Genomic DNA, 19,302 nt, shown 5'->3' with positions numbered 1-19,302 from the left:
TGTAGTAAGTACCCTGTAGTGTTTTCAGCTTATAAATAGTATTTCCAGTTATAAGAACTCTAAGTACTAGTGTACTTTTTCTGTTCTAGGATTCTTTTCACACTTCATTTAGTTGTTATTTCACTTCCAGTCTACAACATTTATTCAGTCTTTTCTTAGATGACCTTGACGTCTTTAAAAAATATTGTTATTTTGTAGATTATCCCTTAATTGAGATTTTTCATGATTGGAGTAAGGATATGCATCTATTTTTGATACCTTGATAACTTACAAATTTGAGATTTTGTTTTGGTAATACTTGTGTCACTTAAAGGTATATTGTGTCATCAGACTAATTCAAAGGCCATACTTAAACAGAGGCCTGTTTTTGTTGGAGTTTTGAATATGAAGGAAGCAGTGTTTTTACAACGTGGTCTGACTTGGTAAATGTTCTCGTGTAGCTACTTCAGGATTCTGGTTCAGCAGTTTGAGGTGCAGCTCCAGCAGTACAGACAGCAGATTGAGGAGCTGGAGAACCATCTAGCCACCCAAGCGAACAATTCACACATCACCCCACAAGGTAACATGCTTTCTGTGGTCATTTTTTTAATAGTGCTTTTAGTAGTCTTAAGCTGCCAAAGACAGTTTCCTTTAAAGTCATTGATTAGATCTTTATTTCTTACAAATATAAAATGCTATTATGAACGATTATGATATAATGGGCAGATGTCCTGGGGCCCACCTACCCCAGATTACTGATAGAGAGAAGTCCTTCTCTCAGTCTGCTCTGCTGTCTTCTCTCTTCCTTGGAAGTATTGGTGTAATTTTTTTCATCCTACACGTTAACTGTACCAAGAAATGGACTCAAGTAATAGAAGAATAATATTGGTTGTGTTATATATGTATTTGTGTGATAATATGATTTTCTTTTATAGATTTGTCAATGGCTATGCAGAAAATTTATCAAACATTTGTAGCTTTAGCTGCACAGCTTCAGTCTATTCATGAAAATGTGAAGGTGAGTTCTCATTCCGTATTCATTTATCTGGACATCTGCACCAAGTGAAGTATTTGTTCATTTGCAGGACAAAAGTGTCCATGCTCATCACAGAAATAGCTCAAATTACTTGTAAGTGAAAAAGACCAACTCTGAAATAATCTATAATATGCCCAGACACAACCGGGCAAGTGTTCTGTGAAGTGTGTTAACTTTTCATCAGCTTATTGTAAATGACTTTCCACATTCATACATGTACTTGTTTGCCATCATTTGAGTAGTTAAGCAGGATTTTGTTGCATGTATGTGCAGTTTGTTTAACCCATTGTCTTTTGTTGGACATTTTGGTTATTTCCATCTCTTATAGCACTATAGAAGGTAAACATTCTTAGTAGCAGAATCATTTCCCACTGCTTGAATTTTATGTGTGTTTTAAGTGTTTATTGGATCCTTCATAAAAAAAAACTTGCTAACATTTGTCCCTTCTAAACACAGGAAAATGTATTTATCAAAGAATAAAAATAAAATTTGTCAGTGAATATTTTGAGTATTGTGTAATATATTCATTTTTAAAAATTACTTGGGCAAAATAAATATAGGTATACTTTACCAATCAAGCAAATATAATTGGTCTTTCTTGGATTTATATATGGTCAGAGAAAACCTTTAAAATTCAAAGCATCCAAACTTGAATCTAGATAAATTCTTAACTGTATAGATTAGAATTTCATGGAGATTACCAGTGTTTCCTTTTTTATTCTGATGCATGGTGATAGAATTTTTTAAAGTTAACCACTTAAATCATACTATTTTTGAAGTGATAGCATAGTTCAGACCCTTTGCTTTGATTAAAAATTTTAAACCAAATCTTTAAAATAACTTAATTTTTTAAAAATAATTTTAAAGGAGGAATTTTTATTAAATTCTCTTGAAACTTTGTAATAAGTGTTTAGTTTTTTAAAGTGCTGAAGGTGGTTCTGTCTTGGCACTTTGAAGTCTGTGTTGTGCAGATGTTTTTCTTTCTTGTCTTATTATGAAAGTTTCAAATATATAAAAAGTAGTATAAAGCTGATTTATTTAAGCCAAACTCTTAAGGAAAGTATTTAATAATTCCAGGGTGAAACAGAATCATTCCTATTCATAGCCTTAATTAAGGAAGATATTGTTTTGGGTAATCCTACCCATTTTATGAACTTGGTAATTTTTTCTTGGGCTTCCCTGATAGCTCAGTTAGTAAAGAATCCGCCTGCAACAAAGGAGACCCTGGTTCGATACCTGGGTCAGTAAGATCTGCTGGAGAAGGGATAGGCTTTACCCACTCCAGTATTCTTGGGCTTCTCTTGTGGCTCAGCTGATAATCTGCTTGCAGTGCGAGAGACCTGGGAAGATCCCGTGAAAAAGGGAAAGGCTACCCACTCCAGTATTCTCTGCTGGAGAATTGCGTGGATTGTGTAGTCCATGAGGTTGCGAAGAGTCAGACACGACTGAGCGACTTTCACTTTCACCATGTTATTCTCATTGTAAAATAATCAAACAGTATTGATAAAGTATACCCTCCAAGCTCTCTTTGCTTTGGTGACATTTTAATACGTGTCACCTGCACCTTTTAAAAGGTATTTAACATATTTTATATATATGCATATATATGTATTTAGTAAGCTTTTTTTTTTTTTTAATGCTGTTTACATCTAAGTTATCCAAAGGTTGGCCATTAAAGGGAAATTGTCATGAAAAATTAGAATATTTAAAATGGAATTTTAGATACTACTATGCTTGTCTGCAAGCTCTCTAACTTATTTTAAAGAGGGCCTCAGGAAGCCAGAATATGCAGGCAGTTGATTGTAAAGACATATGGCTAAAAGCAGGAAGACACTGTACAAAGGTGTGGTAGAACTCTCAAATTCACCACTTCCCACACCATGCATATGCTGGAGCTGCAAGTGCCATCATAACTTGGCATTGGCAAGTTAGATGAAGTACATAATGCTGGCAGTGTTTTTGATCTGTCTTTGCTAATTTATTGTGTGGTTACATTCACCCTCATATTGTCAAAGTCAGCACAAGACATGTTTAACACGTTCTATTTTTCATTCCTGTAGGTGCTCAAAGAACAGTACCTTGGCTACAGGAAAATGTTCTTGGGAGATGCTGTGGATGTGTTTGAAGCCAGGCGAGCAGAAGCCAAGAAGTGGCAGAACGCACCCCGAGTCACTACTGGACCCACCCCCTTCAGCAACATGCCAAATGCAGCAGCCGTTGCCATGGCTGCAACTCTTACACAGCAGCAGCAGCCTGCTACAGGTCTGAATGCATTCAAGTTATAGCTTCTTACTGTTAAAGTGCAGAACACTGATGTGCATTTTTATGAGTCTTCCTTTTGTGTTAGCACTGAAGAAATTTCTGAGTAACTGTTCCAGTACAGTCTAAAAATTGTGATGGACACAATTATAAACATATACCTGATAAAAACACAGGGTAGTCTTAGCAATAATTAATTATACATCAATTAGATACTGAATATTGTGAATTTACTTCATGTTATTTGCTGTGTTGCTATAAATGCCCTTTAGAACATGGTGTTTCACTACTGAATTACATTTAAGAACCGATTCTAAATTTGTGACTGTATCGTATATTGTTTTAAAGTCAGAGGTAAAGTAGCCAGAGGTTGCATTCTTCTCTCTGTGATGCTGACAGGCGGTGTGTTCTCGCGTGCAGTGGTTACAGAATGCCCATACTCAGGATGAAGTATGTCTTTTTTGACTGAAGGTGTGTTGAGAGCAGTAGGTTTGTATAATGACTGGAAATAGAACAGGCCTTCTTAACCAAATTTAGAAGAAGGTACATGCTGGAATTGTCCATACCTTTTAAAATGAACAGAACAGTGGCAAGAGCAGGAAAAGGATGTTTTGAATTGCTCTGGATTGTGCATGAGGTATGTGCTGGGAGGAGCAGATGAAATAACTGGGGAGATGCTGGAAAGCAGATAATTGTAGTCCTTGGTTTAATTTCACTTCCTATGAGAGAGACATTTCTGTGGTCCAGTTCTGCATGTTTAGTTTGGTCCTGGGTCTTTCAGAGATGATTGTCTTTTTATTTCTGCAGTCCCTGTTTTGTTGGGCTTGAAGTGTGACATATAGAAATACAGTCTTAATGGATACTGATATTTTTTACTCATTCATACATTTTTGAATAGTGCTTATGAGTTACTTTGTAGCTTGTGTCTTTCTGAGAGTTCCATAGAGTCCAGTAGTAAGTTACAGTGTGCAAAAGCAAAAAATGTGCACGTCTAGATTGCATTCAGGCTGCCTCTGCAGGGGAAGCATTCTCTGGGTTTTACTGTTGGCAATTTAAAAAATTGTTCTTCACACTTAGAGATGACAGAGTTGACTTAGTCATCAGTGAGTGGCTGATAATGGCTTTATGTCAAATCCCCCATGTTCCATGGCTGGACCCGTGTGGACAGTGGCCCACATAGGCACTGTGTAGTAGTTCTCCAGCTGGCTAGGGTGTAGGACTGCATTCTTATATTACAGAGGGAAAACGTCATTGTGGCATTGGTTCCCAGCGGGTCATTGTGGGGTGGCTAGAAATTGAATCAGCCCTGTACTGGTGCCTTCAGTTCTCCTGATGATTTATTTAACCAGCTCATCAAACTAACTGTAGTACCAGTTTACTTTTCAGAGCAAATATTGATTCTAAAATAGACCAGAGAAAGCAGGACTTAGTTAGGTATTCTTTAAACATAAGAGATTTCTATTCTAATCAGTAAAACTGGAGAAAAGTCAGTTATCTAAGCTGTTACACTATAAGGGAATTATGTTCTGTGGTGTATGCTAAAATAGAGGTAAAGTCACCTGTTGGATTTTATTTTATATACTTTCTTATGTAGGCAGTCTTGAGAAGTTTGTAGGTTTCCCTGCATACGTTTTGGGCTTAGAAAGGTACTTGTTCCTAGGAAGATACTTGTTCATTTTTTGAGTGCCTCCTCTGTGCCAGACTCCAGGGTTAGCAAGGTAAACAGTAGAGATGCGGTCTGTGCTCTCTGTAGTGGTGGAAAAATATTAGCTTACTTTAGAGGAACCATCCTGAAGCACCCTTTGCTCATGTGCTTGGGTTCTTTCAGACCTTTGCCAGGCTTTGGGGACACTGACTGCCTTGTACCTTCCCTGCATTTGTGAAGCCCATCTAGGGCTTTCTGATCAGGTGGCAGGAATTGTAATTTATTAACCTAAACAGTCTTACAGTGTTTTCATTTTGCATTGTATGGATTTTTGGACTGAGAAGCTGAACAATAGTGATCATTTTGTGCTGTCTTCTTGGTTCCCTTTTGTTTCTCTGAGGGTCTCCATGCTCCGTGGCCCATCCTTTTATGCCTGTCCAGGTCAGTCAGGATCCGCCTCTTTAGTCGTGTCACCCACCGCTGGAGTGAGACTGAGCAGCTGTTAGATGCACGCAGACCATTAGAAATGCCCTCTTTATTGCATTGCGCTTTGTACCCGCGTCTTGTCCCTTATGTACTGTGACTGGTGAAATCTTTAAGTGCCAGTAACAGAATTTAAAGACCATCTAGATGAAGCTGGGTGAGGCTTGTATGCTGTTTTTAGTCAACCCTGTTGGTCTGTGCAAGGTTTGAGTTGTTGGGGGGCTTTGCTTCTGTTTGCATGTAGGTTCTTGACTTTATTAATGTAAAAAAAAGCAGACTGCTTCTTAGGCTGCTACCTTCTGAAGGTGCATTCTGTGTAGTCTTTCTTGGAGGTGGAAGTATGGACGTAAGTGACTTCATGATCCTCCTTCAATGTCTTTTAATGAAAAAATATATATAATAGACCTAAGGCCTGCGTGGTTTATGGTTATTGCTTCTGAAAACTGAAGAGAATTGATGACAAACTCCGCAGGCTATTTATGTATGAAATTAACTTCGTATGTGGATAGATTACGTGCTGGCAGAACTGGAGCACACTGTCCACCTTGCTTCTGAAGCCTCTTAAAAAGCTTAAGACATCGACATTAGGCTTTTCAGTGTAATTTTTACTTAGGATAGATTGTTTTAAGCTAAAGAACTGGGATTAAGTTTTGCTGTTGTGTTTTGATGCTTTTAAAAGTTCTTGGTGTTTACATAAAAAGACTTTTCTCCTGTGACTTAACTGCTGTTTTTAAGGAGAGCTGAGACATTTTGTTAGGAATTCCTACTTTCTAGCTTTTAGTGTAGGTTTGGACATTTAAGGTGTATTGCTAAATAGGAAACTTCTTCCTTTGAGTTTCTTGTGGTTTTACAATTTTGTTGTATGTAATAACCAAAGGAGCATTCCCCACTAAATCAATGAGTAAAAATTTTCAAACGGGGGGAAAAACAGTTTTTGTTTTTTAAGAAAAATTATTACTTTAAAAGATAATGATTTAGGAATAACCATCCTAATTACGTTAGGTATTTTGAATGATCATTGAAAATTATAATAAAAAAAATTTAGCACTTTAGTCCTTTTCCTGTGAATTCAGTTTTACTTTTAAGAAAGTAGAATTTATCCTGAAAAATATGAATTAAAGTGCTAACTTGATTTTGTTATGTGTGAATATATTATACAGTAACTTTTGTAAAATGTTACTCTACATGAAGGTTTCACTTTGGGCAATCACTGGGATATGTTACTACTAACTGGGTATTATTTATGGAACTAAGAGCCTCTCGTTAAATGACTAATGACTATTCAGATTTTGAGACAGATTTCTTGAATTGTTTACGTAATCTTTGCCTGAAGGATGTAGATTCTGCTTTCTAATAGTGAAACTAATTTATATGGTGGCCAGAGTGTAATATATGCTAATACTTTGGCATGGGAGATATTTATCATGAGTTTTTACTATTAAAAAATGTTATACATTTGCCTACTAGTTTTATAAATGATGTTGCCTTCAGAATTTGTGTGAAGGTACAAAACTCAAAATATCATGTACCTGTTGTGCAATGGAAAGTCTTGTCATTCTTAGAGTTCTTGATTACCTATATCCTGAATATTAATGATTAGAGTTGCTCTTAAAAGCAGACCCGCACACAACGAAAAGCATGTTATGTGAGTAACTCTTGGGACTTGTAGGGCTGAGGGCTGTGGTGTATATTATGCTCTAGGGTCTTCCACCAGCAGTGCCTCCTATGAACACGTGACACTTAAGTCTCTCAATGTTAAAGAAACTGGACGTGTGTTTTCTACATAATACTTCTGTTAGAAATAAGAAGGTAATATGCTTAGTTTCTTTTTCATATAGTAACATTTTACAAAAGAGCTGCTAGGCAGGTATTTTATTCTCAAGTTGATCTCAAACTGGATGTAAAAATTTAAATCTTTTCTAATTTATTTTTTAATAGTAGTGTAAGAACTCTGGCTACTGTTGGTGTTTCTTTATTTTCTGGGTAGAAGCTATTTGGAAAGTCCAGTTTCTGTCCCAGTGTAGCAAAATGTAGTTTCTTAGTTTCTTTTTTCTTCTTTCTTTAATGTTTTATAATTTTACACTACCTTTTTGAATAAAGAAACCTCATTCTTCATTGAACAACTTGAAGGCTTTGATTTCTTTAAGAAGTCTAAATATCAGTCTGTATGTTACTTTGGCAGTTCCCTCAACTTTGAGATGCACTGATCACTGTGCTTGAAAAAGACAAGACTGAAGATTGTACTATGAAATTTATCAAATAATTTTCATAAATTATCAAATGAGAGATTTTTAGATTTTTGTATTCTGCTTAGTTTAAAAAAAAAAAGTAGTTAAAAAAGAGAGGCTAGTAAGTTTGATGCTATTCTTGCCAAACTCAGCCAAAATCTTTAACAAATGGGAAAAGGATGACTTAATCGTTTTGCATCTGAGTACATTTTCCAAAATGTTGAGAAGAAACTTCTGAATTGAAATCTTGAATGTATTGAATCTGTCAAGGTACACAGCAGTGCCTTTGTAAATGTTCATTCTCTATCTTATTTAATCAGGTGATAAGTGGTGTGATGTAGCAGAGCCTAATAGTAGAACTCAATTATCACTTTTTGTGAACAAGTTGGAATTGTCATGTTACTGTGTAATTGATTTGCTTTAAAATGAACAATAAATTTAATAAAATAAAACATTGTCTTGTTTTTTATCTATTTATTTATATCATTTATATTTTCTGTAAGAAATCCTGCCTAGTTTTTGGTACTTACACTTATGAAGTAACATGATGGTTTTGCATGTTAGTGTCAGTCTCTTTTGATCAATTGGGACTTGACTCTAACCGTAAGGAGCTTATTTTAAAAAGAAAAAAAGTGAAAACCTTTACTGATTACAGCAACTAATCTTAACAGAAAACAACTGGGGAGATCTAAAATCATTCTAGACGTGAAACTAAAAGAACTATAATTTACAATACATTAAAGATTTCAAATTATTTAGTAGGTTAAACTAACACTCTTTTCGTATGGTAAGCCTCTTTTGTCTTAAGTGTGAACAAGTTAATTTTTTTTTAAATTTATTTTTGAATAGGTAAATCTGCTGGGACAGATAAATTAGGCTGGGGAGACATCCTGAAAACTAAGTTTTAGCAAATAGAATTTGTTAAAAATAATGACTGTTCATTTTAAAATTAATTTCATAAAGAAATTTAATCTTGAAAGAGTAAGGCAAATTTGTTTTTTTTCCCCCCCATTTTTTTTTTTTTTATACCAGGGCCACAGCCATCTCTGGGAGTTAGTTTTGGAGCGCCATTCGGCTCAGGTATTGGCACTGGCTTGCAGTCAAGTGGCCTAGGTTCTTCAAACCTTGGAGGTACACTTTAACTTTTCTCGTATTGCATTGCACTATGATACATTCGAATTGCTACTAGCCTGTGAAAACCTCTAAGAGGATCTGCTCTTTGGGAAGTTAAGGTTCTATCTGGCCAGAAAAAAAAGGATTCTCTAAACATATCAGTGCTTTCTAAAATTATTAGATCTAGAATTTTAAAAATCATTTCATCTCTGTGAATAGTAAATATAAAAATGTATTAAAATCAAATGGTAAGGGTGTTCATATTTTCAAAGCAATATGCTAAAACGTGAACTTGAAAATTGCTTATTTTTATTAAATTAAAAAGTTAGTTGGAATTCAAACTACTTCTGGACAGACATTCTCCTAATCATCTTTCTTTTCTGAAAATGCAGCTCTTTAAATGGGGAAATAATTGTATCATAAATTGAACAGCCCAACTCTGTCCATTTCTAAGCACTTTTGGCCTATTTGCCTTTATGTATACTTCTATACATAAGTTTATTTCAGTAGTTTTTATAACTAGTAAGGTAAGTCTTCTGCAAAATATGCTGAAGTACAAATGCTTTCCCAATTCTCTGGTGTGGGTAATTGTAGGTTGATTGTATTTTGACAGGTGCATTGTCATGTAATGAGTATTGGATTAGAATATATCATCATAAGAGGTGAAGCCTGTTAGCTATATGGTTATGTAATATATTAGACTGTTAGGAATTACTAGAATTAATGGCAGACAGCATAATTCCTGTGGTCTATATTCCAGTTTGTCACCATATTTCATAGTTACAGGCAATAATACTATCAAACTCAATAATTTAAATAAACTGTTACAAAGTAGCTGAAGATGATTTTGAATTTCATTTTCTGAGCACTTGAAACAAGTCTTCAAGTACGTAGCAGACTCTGCTCCAGAACTCTGTATAATGAACACATGTTCTTTATTTAAGTTGTGACTAGTATTGTTAAGGGAGAAACCACGCTGCCCCTACTCCCAGTTTCTCAGTGTTGCATTGCTGGTAATGTTGCAAGAGCCTGTTCTTCCTGCGTAGAATTAGTGACTGACTCTCATGTGGTCATGCATTTTCCCAGTGCTGAACTTAAGTGAAAGTGTTTTTGTAAAAAGGAGAATAAAATTACTACGTGGTACATTGTGTTTAAATTGTTGTGCATGTGCTTATTTATGAATTTAGTCTTTTTTCTTTCCAAAATGAAATAACCCCTTTAGATAACATGTATATGTGTTTGAGGAAAGTCATACTTGGATGGTCACTGAAATTTCTAGCCTGTTTGGGAGAGAAAGTACTATTCTTATTTTTTTATGGCTTTGTTCTTTAAAAATTACTGAGGGGTCGTAAGCTTAGTCTAAACAGATCTAAATGTTTTGTTTGAGAACTGATCTAGTTCTTCCAGAAGCCTTGGACAAAAGGGTAAATAGCAGACCTCCTCAGCAGGGCCGTGGTTTTCAGCACTGTTTATTGTTGGTGTGGCTTGTCAGTATCCTTCACCTGTGTTTTACCTCCGTGTGTCTCTCTATCACCCCCACTAGGCTTTGGAGCTAGCTCTGGTTTTGGATGCAGCACCACAGGGGCCTCCACATTTGGATTTGGAACAACAAATAAACCCTCAGGAAGTCTTAGTGCAGGTTTGTGTGTTTTAGCCTGAATTTCAGGCCATTAGGTGCATTATTTTAAAAGTATAAGTGTTGTTACTTCCAATATCAAAAAGAGATCCCTGATTCAGTTTCTACCCCTGGATGAAGCCTACAAGCCTAATATTCATATAGCTTTCTCTCATATGCTAAAGGTCAGGTTAGTAGAACCTTTCTAACAACTTAAGTTTGATATAATAAATAATAACATATGCTGTTAATGATGTAGACATTATTTTGAATCCTAAGACTAGCTTTATGCTTAAACAGTTTTTCTTCATTATTACAAAAATAAACCCACTGTGAGTTTTAACCCAGTTTTTATCATTATTCATTCAGGAGAATAGTTGTTCTCCTGAGGAGATACCGTTACATAAGTTATACATTCTTTAGTTGCAAGTCCCTCTGATTTTAAGAATACCAGTCCTACAAATGATGATTAATTGAATGCTTTGCTTTTGAAGTAGGTATAATCTTCTGACACTTCTAGTAGAGAATTCCAAATTCCATCTGCTTTTGCATTTTTCTATATTTATAAATAATGACTTGTTATATTTTATTTCCTTTTTTAATTTATTTACTTTTTGTGGTCTCGAAGCACAGCTTGTGGGGTCTTGGTTCCCCAACCAGGGCTGAGCCCAGGTCCTTGGTAGTGAAAGTGTGGTGGATTCCCAAGCACTGGACCACCAGGGAATTCCCAATAGTGACATATTTTATTGTACAATGCTTAGGGATTAAAAGCATGCCTAAAATAACAATAATTTAATGTGGATTAACTTTTTAATTGAGGAAATTTTAAGGAAATTCCATTTAAATTAAGTAGTATTTAAAAATCAGTAGTTCTCAGGAAGTAAGATAATAGAATTCAGTGGTATCAGGATTATAATTTAAATATTATTTGCTAACATTAATTAGCTAGGCAGTATTTGATCTTAACTGTGTGAAGGCTCTTATAAAATAGTAACAATTGGTACTGCTGTTCCATGTATTCTTTGTCCTGAAAATTGTGGTTTGAGGCTTTCTTAGAGGACTTAGAATTGCCAGGGTAGGTCCAAAGGTCAGGAAAGTCTCTCCTCTACATTTTGATAAAGTGTATATGGATGGCTAAGGGGGAAGGCACCTTGGCATATTTAATTAACACAAAAGTGACTGCCAACTTGAAGTTTTCTGTTGATTTCAGTTACTTGTGTAAGGTTTCTCTCTTGGCCTGGATCATTCAACTTGTGTCTATAATAGGGCCACTTAGCTGTCAGCTAAATTATTTTCCTGTAAAATTCCATGTTAGAAATTTAGGGCCCTAAGACATTTGCTGTTTTCATGGGTTATATATTCTTTCAGCTAGAGAATTATCCCCATTTTTTACATTTGTTTTTGTGACTTAACTTCTGATATGAATATTTTCTTCCCTAAACATAAGGCTTTGGCAGCTCAAGTACATCTGGGTTTAACTTCAGCAATCCTGGCATCACGGCATCAGCGGGTTTGACATTTGGGGTGTCCAATCCTGCCTCTGCAGGCTTTGGGACAGGAGGACAACTCCTTCAGTTGAAGAAACCTCCAGCTGGAAACAAAAGAGGAAAAAGATAAACCTATGGGTTGATGTGCTGAGAGAACCCATAGCAGCATCATTCATTCTCTGAGTCTATTTTTCTAAAGTTGATGCAGTAAATAAATTGCATCCCAGGAGATTTATAAAGTTTTGATATTTTTCCTTACTTCTGGAATTTTGAACTCTGTTCTTGTTTGCCATGCTAAACAACTTTTCTCTTGTGAATTTGAAACCTAGTTGTATATCTTTCGTTATTTTGATTCTCAGTGTAAGAAATATTCTTATTACATCACTGATTGGTAAAACCTACTACTATTTAACCTAGTGTTTTCGCAATGTTTTTGTTGATAAGGTTTACATTATGTGAATATATGCACATTTGTTTCTTATATGGATGTTATGAACTCTAGGGCCTATATTAGAATCTGTGTTCCTTGACAAAAGGCCTTTTGAACTACACTGCAGGGCATCTTGTGAATATGTATGTAAAATATATACAGGAAAATACACACAACCGTGTGTGCATATGAAATATATATTTACAGACCTACAACTTTTGCCTCAGACTGTTCCCCTTTTCTAAGGGTGTTCCATTTTTCACCTTTTATGCTTCAAATCCTCAGTGCTTGTAGAATGAGGAGCTAGAGGTACCAGGTCTTATAGTTACTTGCTTCAAGACTTAGTGAAATGGTTACTGGTGTAAATATTGGCCAACTCAACAGCATTGCCCCCAGTCTTCCCCATTTTTGTTTCCACCTTAATCTCAGCAGCTCCTCCTGTCGAAGGCTGCTGTGAGACTGAGCAGACATATCTGTCAACAACTTAACTCCCCTATGTATTCTTATATCTAAGATGAACCTTCAGGAGCACGTTTGAATTCCAGACTGGTGTCTGGGGGCAAAGAGCTTTGGAGCCAAATTGATTCTATGCAGGTGTAGGATGCACTATTATTTTAGTGGAAACTTTTCTAGCTATTCCAATAAAGAGTTCTTTCTTACAGGGCTATTGATATTGACACCAAATGGAGTGGCTTATCAGCCTCTTTTATGTCTTAAGTAAGTGCGTAATTGGAAATAGAGAAACGGTATATTTTAAGGAAAAAAGTATTCTCTGTAGCAACAGTAAACTATCCCCTGTTTTAACAGTGAACAGAAAGCTCCAGATAATAACACAGAAACATGTCAGGTTGCGTCTGTGTATCATTAGTATTAGTGATAGAGAGTGGGTGAAAAAGAGAGCCCTTGGAAAGAGAACTGCCTTAGCCATGATTTCAGACAGAAACTGTTATGTAGACCTATTTATCTTTCAAGTACAGTTTTCAGGTGAGATGCTGAACATGGAATTTCATTGAAAATAGTTTAATTTTTTATATAGAAGGTTTTGTACATAATGTGCATCAAGTGAATATTTTCAGAATCATTTTCACCAAGGCACCTTTTTTTCTAAAATAGGTATTACATACAATATATATACATATATATATATTTTAGTATAATGTTAGTTGGGTTTGACAAAAGTGTTATCAAGTCTGTTTTATTTATCTGCATATATCAATGATTGGCTTTTGGAGTTGAAGTTTTTGCACCTTGATGCATTAAAATAAGGAAAATGCTTTGTTTCTGAGCACTGAAGTTGTTTTTATTTTTTGCATACTTCTCTAATACTGCAGTCCCCAGATCCAAGTTTTGGGGAAGGGTAGGAAAACATGTGTTTAATTAAATACACAATTACAGCAAGCTTTTTTTTAAAAAAGGACATTACATTGTGCTGCAAAAAATCTGGATATTTATATTTCTTGGATTTTTTCTTTGTATTTTACATTTTAATATGTTGACCATTGGGACTTTGTAATGAATCTGTTTGTGACAGGAGTTTAAATGTGTCGTCCCCGTGTTCACTGTGTCCCTACTCTGTCCAGAGCCTGTCATGATGTAAACAATAAACTTTACTGTGTCAGCTGCTTTGAATCTTTGTAGGCGTCAGTAGTCGTTCTTAATACATAATTTCCTTATTATTCCTTATTATTTCCTCTTTCATTCTCTGGTTGGTTTTTAGTGTTTTGTTTTCACTGGTTTATACATCTTGCTTTTTTAAAAAACAAAAAAGGCTGAGTACAAGATAGCAAGTACTTCATCACTCGCTTTTGTGTTTGCAAAATTATAAAAACATTTAAAATTATAAACAAAAATACTGAGTGAAAAGTGAAAGTTGCCTTCAACTCCTGGGCCCCAATCTGACTCTCTTCTGCACAGTGTCCACTCTTTGTAGTTTGGTGTGTATCCTTTCAGACCCTTTAAAGAATGCCTTTCACTTGTATACAGATGTTCGTTCTCTTTCTCTCATTTTCTCACATTTTATTCTCTTAGATCCTTTTCCTTTTTTTTTTTTAACAAGTGGCTTAAAGGTCTGTGTATTCCATGACTTGCCTGTCTCTCCTTGAATGGTGAATCAGGGACATCTCTGCACGTCAGTCCGTGGAGACTGACTCTTTGCTGACTGACCGTGGCACAGACGCCGGGTCATCCGCTCTAGCTGCTCCCTGTTCTTCCCAGTATTTCACTTTTACAGAAAGAGCTGCAGTGAATATCCTTAAACGTGACAGTTGGTGCTTATGTTTAATGCTTCTTTGGGATCGATTCTAGAAGAGGAATTGCTAAAAGAAGCATAGAATGTATGTTTTAATGTCAGACTGCCTTCCATAAATGCTGTATAAACAGATACTCCTGCTCTGTGAGTACCCACTTCCTATCTGCAGCCCTAGATAACCATCAGTCTTTTAAGTCCCTGTGAGCTGGAGCTTTTTAGCATAAATGTTTTTATTAATAAATTATTAATTTATTAATTTTAATAATTATCAATAATTCCCAATTATTAATGTAACTGCATATTAATATCCTGTGTCCATTTTATACCAGATGACTTGGGAGTTTTTTTCTTAATGATGCCCGTAGGTAACATAATCTAACATTTTTCTTTGGAGACAAATGACTCCTAGCTGACTTTCTGGGAGTCATCTCGGCTTCAGACCCCTGCCTGGAACCTCTGGCAAGTTTCTCTTTTAGACCTCAGCTTCGGCACCTGCCAAGTGAGGACAGTACAGACGTGTGGTCGTATGAGGGTTGTGTCTACATAAGGCACCTGGGTGCAGCCCCTGCCCCTGTAGAGCCTTGTGTTGGGTGACGGCTCTAGGACCTTTAGAATGTATCTATTTCGTCAAGGTCAATTTTTTCTTAGGAAAAATACTTTTGGGATTTTTTTATTAGGTTTATACAAATAAAGTCTGTACCTGGGGAGAATCAGTGTCTTTCTATGTACAGCCTGGTATGTGCATTTGTTAGGTCTTTTCTTTCAGCAAGGTTTTACAGTGTGTGTTAGCTCCCTGATAGTTTCCCCTAACAGCTTCTTAATTCTATTTCTCATTGAGGGTCTTCATCCTACAGTCAGTACAAGGTCATTCACATTATTACAGATGCAGATTAACTGTTCTTTTGTGATAATATAGTATGCCCAAGTTAATGTACTACTAATCTCAAATAGGGGCTTCCCAGGTGGCTCAGTTGGAGAGAATCTGCCAGTGCAGGAGACGTGGGTCCAATCTCTGGGTCAAGAAGATCCACTGGAGAAGATGGCAATCCACTCCAGTATTCTTGCCTGGGAATCCCCATAGACAGAGGAGCCTGGTGAGCTACAGTCCAGGGGGTTGCAAGAGTCAGACACAACTTAGCAAATAATCAACAATCTTAAGTAGTGTCTTTGCAGCAAGAGAATCTGAACGGTGCCTTCAGAAATTTTGCAGTGGGGATATTTCTGTGTGGGACATATTCGAGTTGGAACGGTTTATCAGAAGATAGGCAGCATCACCTTCTATGAGCCTTGCTGCAGCCTCACTGTGGATGAGCCTGGCTGCAGTGTGCCTACTGGAGCACACACCACAAGGTGTTACTCGGTAACATTACTGCGTAACGTGGGCCAGTGTCCTGGAAGCACCAGGGAGTGCAAATCGGAATCTCACTCACAGTCGTGTCTTACTTGTATGTAGTCTGTTACGGGCAGCGCACTCAGAACTTTATATACTCAACCTTGTATGGCCTCGTTATTTCTCTCAAAAGCAGAAATCTTCCGTGTCTAGATGAAGGAACAGGGTTAGATTAAGCAGCTTCCACGAGGTCACATGGCTGTTTAAGTCCTGGAGCTGGGGATTTTCTGTGATACAGGATTTTCATGTCCATCCTTTCCATAACACTAAAGGTCATGTGATGATTTTTACGGTGGAGTTACACACCTGCAATAGAGTAGATCATGGCAGGTGAGGTGAGAACAAAGGTCTCTGGGCTTGAGGGAGCGTAATCATGTGTGGGGTCTAAGGAGTGTGATGAAGACATGGGAGTGCTTCACAGCCTGACCTGTACTCCCAACCCACCCCTTGGACACCCTTGCACACCACAGCCCTTCTAGGACACCTTGTCCCTTCCACCACTCCACTTGTGCACCAGCCATTTCTGTGATAGTGAAAGTCACTCAGTCACGTTCAACGACTCTTTGCGACCCCATGGACTATACAGTCCATGGAATTCTCCAGGCCAGAATACTGTAGTGGGTAGACTTTGTCCCTTCTCCAGAGGATCTTCCCAACCCAGGGATCGAACCCAGGTCTCCCACATGGTGTGGAGTAAATGTTGGCCTTTAAGTGCCATCTTTTCTCACCCTGAACACACACCTCCAGTCCACGTAGACTTTGGGTCTCAGGGTGCAGGCCTCCTTACATGGTTTCCTTGATGGGTCTGTTTGTCTCCCACTTTAGATTGAGTAATCCCAGAACAGGAACCCTGTCTTCTATTGTTTCGGTTTGGTGTATCATCAATACTTACCATCTAATTGAATTTCATAAATAACTTCTGAATTAAGTAATTAGTGCAGTGGGGAAAGGTTAGTTAATTTGGTGACCCACTGCCAACCTTTCTCTGGACTTTGGAACCATGCTGCTGGTGTAGAATTTTGCTCCACCACTTAGTAGGTGTGCGACCTTGGTGAGGTTTAACATCTTTGTGTCTCTTTAGTAAAACAGTGAGCACTACTGATGTTCCAGGTTGTGCAGACTAAAATGAGTTAACTTAGGTAAGATGAAAGCTAAGCATGTAATAAGTAGTATCTACATGTGTCCTAGTACAGTCTAAACTATTTTTTCTTTTTCTCTCAGGCAACAAATCACAGATTTTAACTGGATTTCGAAAACCCAGTATGACAGAAGTCAATGAGCTAGGAAGAAAAATCCAGTTCTGAGCAGGCACTGAGTCAGCACATGTCTACTTTGCAAGAAACTTCCAATTGTCATCTTGGGAATCTCATTTGTCATAGAGTGAGTTTGGTCAAGATTTTTAGAATTTAGGAAAGAAAGCTCGCCCCTGTTATTTAAGGACAACCTAATGGATTGTATACCAGATCCTAGGAGTGTTTAAAGCAATTGCAAGCAGCCTGCTAATGCAGTGTATGCAAGGAGTAGAGGAAAATTCACAGATGAAACAGGGAAAGCTGATCCAAAAGGCAACTGGCCAAGTAGAGTGAATAAAATGTTTGTAACTTTAATTACGCAACTCATACTATTTTTTAAAAAGAGCTTCATGGAGGTATAATTTACATACCATAAAGTGAATGAAGGGTGCATTTCAGTGGTTTTTAGTGTATGGACAAAGTTGGGCAATATCACAGTCTAATGTCAGAACACAGGGGTGTGTATGCTCAGTTGCTCAGTCGTGTCACAGTCTCAGTGACCCCATGGACTGTAGCCCACCAGGCTCCTCTGTCCATGGAATTTCCCAGGCAAGAATCCTGGAGTGGGTTGTTGCCATTTCCTACTCCAGGGTGTCTTTCCGATGCAGGGAAGTCCTGGGGTCTTTACTGCACCTGAACATTTTTGCCACCCCAAAGAGAATCCCCATATACATTACAGTCACTTACCATCACCACCACCCCAAGTACTCGGGACTGTTCATCTACTCTCTGTTTCTACATAATTTGCCTATTCTGGCCATTTCATATAAACATGACTAGCTTCTTTCACTTAGCACAATGTTCCCTGGGGCCATCCATGCTGTGGAAGACATCACTACTTTATTCCTTTTTGTTGCTGAATAATATTCCATTGTGTGGATATAATCTATAATCACGTGTATAATTTTTAAAATCAAACATGATTAAATCTGAAGGACAGAAAAAAACTGAAAAAAATATGAATAGAGTTTTAGGAACCTGTGGTATAATGTTTAAAAATCCAACCTCCGTGTGAAAAGACTCCCAGAAGGGGAAGAGATAAATGATGGAGCAGAGACTACACTGAAATAAATAACAGCCAGACACTTTCTAAACTGGATGAAATACATGCCTTTACAGACTCAAAAGGCTCACCGAACTCCGAGCAAAACAAATTCAAAGACACTCTGCCAGATACAGTCAAACTCCATGAGACCCAAAATAGAGAAAAAAGGGGACTTTGCTGGTGGTCCAGTGGTTAGGACTCTTAAGCGTCCACTGCAGGATTCAATCCCTGGTTGGGGGACTAAGATACCATGTCATGCATGGCAAAAAAAGAAAAAATTAAAGTTAGTATAGGAAAGTAATAATTAGAATAATGATGAATTTCTCCTGAGAAACCATGGAAATGTCTGTAGAGCACTGAAGGGAAATGGATACAGATGTATGCTTATGATGACTCAGAGGCCAAGGGTGTTGGGGGAGACTGGGGAAGGTTTCCAGTTACTTGATCATGGCCAAGTTTATAGCTGTGCTTTCCAACACACTAGCCTCTAGCCTTGGGTGTCTACTTAAATGTAAATTAACTGAAAGTTAAAGTGAAGATGCGGTTCTTGAGCCAAGCTAGCCACGTGTGAAAGGCGCAAGTGACAAATGACCACCACACTGCACTGCATAGATCCATGATGTTTCCATCATCACAGTCCTGCTGGACAGTGCTGAGCGCATGCCTACGGGAGTGGGTGCTGACAGAGACTCTGTGGAGGAAGGGAAGTTAAGGAACCCTGAGGCCAGGGTGCTGTGAGGACTATGTACACAGATACTGGAGTCACCCAGAATCTCCCAGGAGTAGCATTGGAGAGAGTGGGAGTCAGGAGCTAAAGTCTTCCAGGAAGGAGAGAGGAGGAATGACCCAGGGTAGCCAGTGGTGCAGCCTGATGGCCTGAACTTTGGAGCACAGGGATTTTTTGAAAGCACGAGGAAGGTTGGCCCAGAAGCAGCCTCCAGCAGATACCTGTCTCCCTGCCAGGTGTAGGGGATATGAGAGCAGGCTGCCAGAAGCAGCACCCTGGGACAGAGGTGGGTTTCCGTCAAAACGAGAAGACAAGAGAGTCCAGT

The 19,302-nt window shown here is 37.6% G+C and overlaps 1 protein-coding gene across 2 annotated transcripts in view; it reads left to right on the top strand.

The window, feature by feature from the left end:
• Positions 1 to 17,515, top strand: part of NUP58 (nucleoporin 58) — a 33,768-nt gene extending 16,253 nt beyond the window's left edge. Inside the window, exons 10-15 of one of the 2 annotated variants that reach the window (XM_086329708.1) lie at positions 441 to 559; positions 915 to 997; positions 3,076 to 3,277; positions 8,663 to 8,761; positions 10,287 to 10,382; positions 17,135 to 17,515. In XM_086329708.1, the coding sequence (XP_086185834.1) occupies positions 441 to 559; positions 915 to 997; positions 3,076 to 3,277; positions 8,663 to 8,761; positions 10,287 to 10,382; positions 17,135 to 17,217 (682 nt within the window). In that variant the 3' untranslated portion in view covers positions 17,218 to 17,515. Of the gene's footprint in view, positions 1 to 440; positions 560 to 914; positions 998 to 3,075; positions 3,278 to 8,662; positions 8,762 to 10,286; positions 10,383 to 11,805; positions 13,905 to 17,134 lie in introns of those variants that run through there. The other variant, XM_086329707.1, reaches the window with a different exon arrangement.
• Positions 17,516 to 19,302: the final 1,787 nt, after the last annotated feature.

Source organism: Bos grunniens, chromosome 12 (assembly GCF_055505025.1).
Source record: "Bos grunniens cultivar Pamir isolate PY7600 chromosome 12, Bosgru_T2T1.0, whole genome shotgun sequence".
Taxonomy (NCBI): Eukaryota; Metazoa; Chordata; class Mammalia; order Artiodactyla; family Bovidae; genus Bos; species Bos grunniens.
Note: the sequence above shows the minus strand (reverse complement) of the source record. Positions and strands in the feature narration are given on the sequence as shown.